General features: G+C 65.3%; 1 protein-coding gene across 1 annotated transcript; it reads left to right on the top strand.

Moving 5' to 3' along the window:
* The first annotated feature begins 2,014 nt into the window (after positions 1–2,014).
* SOCS3 (suppressor of cytokine signaling 3) lies at positions 2,015–5,242 on the top strand. Its single transcript, XM_055305734.1, has 2 exons — positions 2,015–2,245; positions 2,745–5,242. The coding sequence occupies exon 2, from the start codon at positions 2,855–2,857 to the stop codon at positions 3,530–3,532; it is 678 nt and encodes a 225-aa protein (XP_055161709.1). The 5' UTR covers positions 2,015–2,245; positions 2,745–2,854; the 3' UTR covers positions 3,533–5,242.
* The last annotated feature ends 2,550 nt before the right edge of the window (positions 5,243–7,792 follow it).

Raw genomic sequence — 7,792 nt, 5'->3', positions numbered from 1 at the left:
TTCCCCCTCTGCGGAAGCAACTAGAAATGAAGACCTCCTCCTTACTACCGTCTCCTAGGAGAAGCTGAGGAAGAACGAGTCGGAATCAGTCCCATTTCTAGCATGCTTGGATGTGCAGAAGCCCTTCGTGCTCTGTGACCTCAGCTCTCCCATGGGAAGAGGCTACTGTTATTATTTTACACATGGCAAACGGGATCCCAGAGAGGCCGGGTGTCCTGCCCAAATCTCACGTAGTCCCGGCATCCATGAGGGAGAGAGGTGACAGCACAATTAGGGGCCAAGGCAGTCAAGTGCCTGTCCACTTGCGAGCCAGGCCTGTATGGGCTGGACTCCCAGGATGCCTGCTGTCCGAGTCTCTCCTCTCCTCTCCTCCCCTCCCCTCCCCTCCCCTCCCCTCCCCTCCCCTCCCCTCCCCTCCCCTCCTCCTCCTCTCCTCTCCTCTCCTCTCCTTCCGCTCATTGTCTTCAGTAGGGTGACATTTGGGAAGAGGGCATGCCCCAAATCCCACAGCCCTGGGTCCCGAAGCGTGACGACTTAAGTGGAATTTAAACGGGTCCTCAGGTGTCTGCCTGTCCGGGGGCAGATTGCAAAACTTCCCAACAGCCTTCATAACAGCTGGTCCTGGTGAGCCCAAGGCGCTCACATCCGAGCCAGCGTGCCCAAGAGCAAATCCATCATTCATCACACACACACACACCTCCTCACCCCCCCCCAGGGGTGGGGGACACAGACCAGACCCCGACCCTCGGAGGTGGGGGAGGCTGGACGTGTTCTTGGTGGTGCAGGCCCATCTGGAAGTGGGCTGAACTCCTGCAAAGGGTTTCCTGGAACTCCTCCGCCGCTGGTCTTTAGTGCCCAGGTCTAATTCCAACCGCGATGAGAACGGTCCTGGGTCCCGCGGGAAGGTCCCCCGCCCCCGCCGCGACCCCGGCCCGCCCCCACTCCCACCACCCACCCGCGTTTCCATTCCGGGGCTTGGGGAGGAGCAGCTGGGAGCTCCGCTCGGGCTACGAGACCCCGGGGCGCCCTCTAGCGGACGCGGGGCGCGGGGTGGGGCCCTCGCTCGCCCCGGGGGGCCGGTCCCGCGGGGGAGAGCACCTGGCCGGACGCGCCCCGCGCCCCGCGCCCCGCGCCCGCGCCCCGCGGGAGCCTGGACACGCAGAGGTGCGAGCGCGGGCCTTGGTCCGCTTCTGGCTTCCCGGCGGCGCGGGGCGGCCTCGCGTCCGCGTCGGCGGAGAACCTGGCGGCGGGCCGAGCGGCTGGGGCCGGACCGCTGCCACGCAGGCTGCGTCCCCTCCAAGGCTGGGACGCCCGCTCCGCCGCGGGGACGCGACCCGGCTCCCGGCTCCCGGCTCCCGGCTCCCGGCTCCGGCTCCCGGCTCCGGCCCCCGGGTCCCCGCCCGGCTCCGGGGTGTCCCCGCTTCCCCCCGGGGCGGCGATCGGGGCCTCGGGCAGCCCGAGTGGGGGCGGCGGGGGGGTGTGGGGTGTCCCCGCGAGGTCTGCGAGGAAGGGAAGGGGAGCCGGGAGCCTCTCCCGCCCGGCCTCCTGGAACTGCCCGCGCGCTCCCGGAGCCGGGCCCCCGCCCCTGCCAGAAAGCGGCCTTCTTAGAAGGGAGGGGGAAAGTGTGAATGAGAAGTTGGGGGCGGAGCGCGGGGGGAGGGGCCGCTGCCAGGAACGCGCCGCCGGGGCTGGCGCCGCGCCCGCCGGCCGCCGGGGCCGCCTCGCGCCGCGCTTTGTCTGCGCGCGCGTCCCGGCCGGTGCCGGCCCCGGCCCCGCTCGCGGCCCGCCCTCGGCCGCCCGCGGCCCCTCCCTCGCCCTCCGCGCAGCCTTTCCTCGCTGCGAGTAGTGACTAAACATTACAAGAAGGCCGGCCGCGCAGTTCCAGGAATCGGGGGGGCGGGGCGCGGCGGCCGCGTATATACCCGCGCGCGCGGCCTCGGCGGCGGCTCCGACTGCGCTCCCGCCGCCCCCCCGCCGCCGAGGCCGCCGCCGCCGCCGCCGCCGCCGCCGCTCCGGCCCAGCGCCCGCCCAGCTCCCGCCCAGCTCCCGCCGCGGCCCCTCGCCTCGTCCCCGCCGGCCGGCCCGGGGACGGGGACGCGCAGGGGGCAGGGCGGGCGCCCCGGCGAAGCCCGAGGGACGCGCGCGCGAGGCCCTTTGTGGACTTCCCGGCCGCCGACCTCTGGGCGCAGCCCCGGGGGCCGTAGGAGGCGCAGCCCCGGGGCCGGAGACTTCGTGTCGGGACCAGGTAGGAAGGACGCGGGGGGCGCGGGGGGCGCGGGGGGCGCGGGGCGGCTCGCTCGTCCCGGGAGCTTTTCCCGGTTCCCCCTCCCCTTCCCGGGTCATTCCCGGCAGGGAGGGGACGAGGTAGGGGCCAGGGCGGATGGAAGCCGGAGATCCCAGGTTCCCGGAAGACCCAGGGCTGGGCCCTCGGGCTCCCCGGGTCCCCTCCCCGCTCCCCCCACCCCCATGCCTCGGGCTTCTCGCTCCGTCCCCGCCGCCCGGGGCCCCCGGACTGAGCGGCGCCCCGAGCGCCCCGGGGGTCCTCCTGCCGCTCCCCGCCGCGGCCACGCGCCCGGAGACCCAAGTCCCGCGCCCGAGTTTCCCACTCGGTGTCCCCCCGGCGCGCGCTGGGGAGGGGGCTGCGTGGGGCCGCCCGGCGGGGGCGCGGGGCGCGGGGGCGGGGGTGCCCCGGGCGCGCTGGAGGGCTCCCGGCACTCACGCGGCGCGCCCCCTCCTCCCCGCAGCCCCCCGGGATGCGGTAGCGGCCGCTGGGTGCGGAGGCCGCCGAGCAGCTGCAGCCGCCGCCGCCGCCGCCGCCGCCGCCGCGCGCAGACCCACGCTGGCTCCGTGCGCCATGGTCACCCACAGCAAGTTTCCCGCCGCCGGGATGAGCCGCCCCCTGGACACCAGCCTGCGCCTCAAGACCTTCAGCTCCAAGAGCGAGTACCAGCTGGTGGTGAACGCAGTGCGCAAGCTGCAGGAGAGCGGCTTCTACTGGAGCGCCGTGACGGGCGGCGAGGCGAACCTGCTGCTCAGCGCCGAGCCCGCGGGCACCTTCCTCATCCGCGACAGCTCGGACCAGCGCCACTTCTTCACGCTCAGCGTCAAGACCCAGTCGGGGACCAAGAACCTGCGCATCCAGTGCGAGGGGGGCAGCTTCTCGCTGCAGAGCGACCCCCGGAGCACGCAGCCCGTGCCGCGCTTCGACTGCGTGCTCAAGCTGGTGCATCACTACATGCCGCCCCCCGGCGCGCCCTCCTTCCCCGCTCCACCGACTGAACCCTCCTCCGAGGTGTCGGAGCAGCCGCCTTCCCAGCCGCTCCCGGGGAGTCCCCCCAGGAGAGCCTACTACATCTACTCCGGGGGCGAGAAGATCCCTCTGGTGTTGAGCCGGCCCCTCTCCTCCAACGTGGCCACGCTCCAGCATCTCTGTCGGAAGACGGTCAATGGCCACCTGGACTCCTACGAGAAAGTCACCCAGCTGCCTGGGCCCATTCGGGAATTCCTGGACCAGTACGATGCCCCGCTTTAAAGAGCAAAGGGCAGGGGTCGGGGCGAGGAGCCTGGGTCCCCTCTCTCTCCTCCGTGGCACATGGCACAAAGCACAAGAATCCAGCCGGGAGAGTCCTGCAGCTCTGGGTGAGCCAGGGGGGTGGACAGACCCCTCCCGTCGGCCCTCCCCCCCCCCCTGCAGAATGGGGCAGGCGGGACCTGGAATGTGTTGGAGGGAAGGGGGAGTGCCACCTGAGCGCCCCGCCCCCCACTCCAGCTTCTCCGGAGGAGCCTGCTGGCCCGGTGGAGACGGCGGCGACAACAGCGGTGGATTCTCTCCTCTTGGCTTCCTCAACTCCCCCTGCATTTCCAAACCGGAGGGGGGGGACACTGCAGGAGTGTTGAACTAGTGAGAACTGCTGGGGAGTCTTCAAACTTTCCAACGGAACTTGTTTGCTCTTTGATTTGGTTTAAGAGGTTGCTTTAAACCCGAGCAGGTCTCTGGCCTGGAAAAAGGTGCAGGCGACGGGTCCCCGGGGGGCCTCAGGGCTGCAGGCTGGTCAGGGCAATGGCCACTCCCACTGTCCTCCCAGGTGAGGAGGGCGGCTGCGTGCTCCTCCCCTGGCTCTGGGAGGGGGGCTAAGGGCAGTAGGTGACCTGAAGGGGGCTCTTCTGTCCCCCTCTCTGGGACAGCCACCAGAAACCCAGGTCCCAGAGTCCCATCCAGTGCCTGGCAGCCCAGGGCCCTTCCCCCGTTTTAAGGGGGAAGTGGCATTTGGAGGGGGAAGGACGGGCTGGTCAGTTCTTGTCCCCATCCCTGCCCTACCTTCTGGGCACCTGGGCGGCGGTGGGGTGGCGAGGATGGAGGAGATGAGCCATCTTTGACCCCAGATCCTGGACGGAGAAGTTGAGGGATTCTCCTTTATGCCTCCTGACTGTCTGGCTAGGAGATTTGCCTTAAATGCTCCCTGTCCCATGGATAGGGACTGGCACACAAGAAGCCACACACTCAGCCAATCCAGGCAGAGGCCAAGGGCTCCTCGGAGGGCAGGCTGCCGGCCACCCCCCCGCGGGGGAGGCGTGGGCGGAGGTGGAGGGCCCCGAAGCTCCCCTTCCAGCCTGAGCACTGGAGGAATGCGGGCCCCTCGGTGTTGGCCGGTCACAGGTGCCTCGCGGTGGCAGAGCAGGGCCACCGGGTCCCACGGCCCTCCTCACCTGGGGGGTGGGGGGCAGGGGAAGGGCACAGGCAGGAAGTCATTGAGGGCCTGGGGCCCCTGCCACCCCAGCTGCTCCCGCTCTGCAATAGCACTGATCAGTGAAAAGTTAACAGGAATGTAGCAGCGATGGAATTACCTGGAACTGTTCTTTTTGGGGAAAACAAAACAAACACAAAGTTTTCTGCATCAGGTATTGGGCTGGATGGGGCAGCTGTGTGTTGGGGTGTTTGGTTTGGTTTTTTATTTTTTTCCTGTTACTTCGTTTTTGTTTTGTTTTTTTTTTTGTTTTGTTTTTTTTTGTTCTGTTTTGTTTTAATAATGTTTACAATCTGCCTCAATCACTCTGTCTTTTATAAAGATTCCACCTCCAGTCCTCTCCCCTCCCCCACCCAGGCCTTCCGAGGCTGTTAGGAAATGCTTGAAGAACTCAACAAAATACCAATCCAAGTCAAACTTTGCACATATTTATATTTATATTCAAAAAAGAAACATTTCAGTAATTTATAATAAAGAGCACTATTTTTTAATGAAAAGTGACTGGAGCCTTTCCCCCCCCACCCCCGCCCCTTCCCTGCCTTCTTGCTTTCTCTTTCACCCGCACCCACGCCGCGTCCGAGGGGAGGGAGGAAGGGGGGGTGCCGCGGGGGTGCAGGCTCTGCCCCCTTGCCGTCCGGGGCGCTCCTCGCCGTGGAATCGAGCTCGTTTTCACCACGTCACTGACAAGCTAAGGCAGCCACCTAGACTGTACCGAGAGGGGTAATTCCTGCTAGTCTGATTCAGATCTGACCAGAATATGCAAAGCAAGTTCGAAGGAAGCGCTTCAAAGGGTTTGCAGGGAGTAAGCTGAGCTGTGGTCAAAGCTTTTAGAGACTCCAGGCTATTAGAGGCGCTCCTTGGCAAGGAGGTGTTCCGAGAAAGCCCAGACTCCGGGGTCCTGGCGGTGACCCGTGACCTCAGCACAGCCGGGTTCATGGGAGGTGGGGGGAGGGGTGGTCCCCACAGGCACTGCCTCCCAACACCTCCAACTTCCCTCCATCCCTGGGAGACCCAGCCTGAGCCGTGGACAGCCCCGTGCCGCCTCGCAATGACAGCACCCATCTATTTGCCTAATTTTAGTCACTCCCACCCCCTGGGCACTTAGAGGCTATCTGGGTTAACCTTCCCCCCACCCCACGAGGCAGGCAGGTGTTATCGCCTCCGTATTCTTAGATATGACTTCGCTCCATGGGAGCTGGGGGCTTACACTGGTCGCTCCTGATGCCTAGAACTGTGCTCAGTAAATATTTGTCGCCTGAGGGGGCAGCCACTCCAGTTCATGGAGGTTAAGCAACCTGCCCAAGGACACACCACTTGGGAATGTGGGAAAGACACAGAACTGGAACTTGGGAGCATTGGATTTCCAAACCTGTGACCTCTGCCTCCTGAAGCACTAGGTATGGGCCCAGGGCTGCCCCCCACCCCTGCCCCGCACATCCCCTGCAAGGCCATGAGGTGACTACCCCCCTCTGGGGTTTCAGCATTAGGGTTGTGTTAAAAACACATGCTTCCTCCTCCCCCCCCCCCCAGCCCCAGTCCTGATAGCTGGAGAGAGGAGTATGGTCCCCAAGTCAGGGCCCCCTAAGCCTCAGATGCCTGAAACACACGCCAGACGCCTCTTCCTGGCCCCAGGGGGCCCACATATAAGCGGCTCCAGGAATCAGTGCCCAAAAGGCAACTAACAGTAAATAAAGTGGTTTTTTTTCTTTCCCATATCCTAGACTTTGGGGGGAAATCATGTAAACTGGCAAGAGTCAGGCTAGGGATGACTACCGAGTGGACAGCATGTAGGAACCACTACAGAGAGACCACCGCTTCTGGAACTGGGGAAGCAGACCCAGGGAAGGTCACCTTCCCAGAGCACGGGGTCAGGTGAGGGGACCCAGCGGGACCTGGGAAGCTCCTTGCAGGCTCTTCCCTGCCCAAGCGTCTGCCAGTCGGCCCCCCTCTGCCTTCAGAAGAGAGCTGTAGAGCTGATGGAAGGACAGCCTCGATGGAACCTTGGAACAAAGTCCCCGTCCTCTGCCCAGAAGGCGGCTGTTCAGCCAGAGTGTCCAGCCGTTCGCAGGGCGCTAACCTACCCGGCTTGATCTTCTCTGGCCCAGGAGGAAGCTGTCCTCCTGCCCCCGCTGGATGGTTAAACACAGAGGCAGGAAGACCCCTGACTCCTTTCCCTTGACGCCACCCTCCCCCATCCTTCTTCCTTTACTTTTATCTGTCTCTCCGTTTTCAGACCACAAACTAGACCAACCTTCTACTTTGGCAGACGAGGAAACGGAGTCCCAGAGGTGGAAAGCAATTGGTTTAAATCCACACAGCAAACTAGTGGCAACATCAGGCCAGAATCTCTCCCTCCGATGGGTCTGCTCCCGAGCGCTCCTTCCTGTTTCCCCCCCTCATCCTACCCTCCGGTTGCCTTTTTGTACGCCTCCATCCTTTTGGGGGACAGAATGCCCCCCTCCCAAGGACGTAAGGGGGCCCTCTGTCCTGGTTCCCAGGTGTGCCAAGAAGCTTGAGCAGACACTCATGCCTCAGTGGAGTTCAGAAGAGCAGAGCTGGGGGTCCCTGGCCAACACAGAGGGGGAGAGGTTGCTGCTTCCAGGCCCTGTGCCCCCTTCTGCTGCTCCTGGCTGTAAGAATCCACCCCCAAGAGGCCCTATGCTCTCTCGGGTGGTGCTGTTTTTGGGCAGGCCTCCGGGCGAGCTGGAGCCAGGAATGGGAAATCTAAGGCCTGCTCTGGGGGAGGGAGGGAAGGAGGCCACAGACAGGGGAGCTGGGGATGGAAAATTAGCCTGTACGTTGGGTCCTGGTCTAGGGAACGAGGAAGGAGGTTCGGGAGGGGGCACCGCCAGGGTGCCAGGCAGAGGGACAGGGGGCGTGGGGGGAGCCACAGAGGGCGTCCGCGCAGCGGTGGGGGCCACGGTGCGCGGGGGCGGCCCGGGGAGACCCAGGCCGAGGGTGCGATGAGCCGGGCCCGGGACGCACCTTCCCGCGCCGCGTCCCGCCCCCTCCCGTGCGGGCGGGCGCGTCGCTCCCAGGCCGGCCTC

This window comes from Nyctereutes procyonoides, unplaced genomic scaffold (assembly GCF_905146905.1).
Source record: "Nyctereutes procyonoides isolate TBG_1078 unplaced genomic scaffold, NYPRO_anot_genome, whole genome shotgun sequence".
NCBI lineage: Eukaryota > Metazoa > Chordata > Mammalia > Carnivora > Canidae > Nyctereutes > Nyctereutes procyonoides.
Note: the sequence above shows the minus strand (reverse complement) of the source record. Positions and strands in the feature narration are given on the sequence as shown.

Coding starts and splice junctions, on each gene's coding strand:
- SOCS3 (XM_055305734.1), top strand. CDS start 2,855: ATGGTCACCCACAGCAAGTTTCCCGCCGCCGGGATGAGCCGCCCCCTG.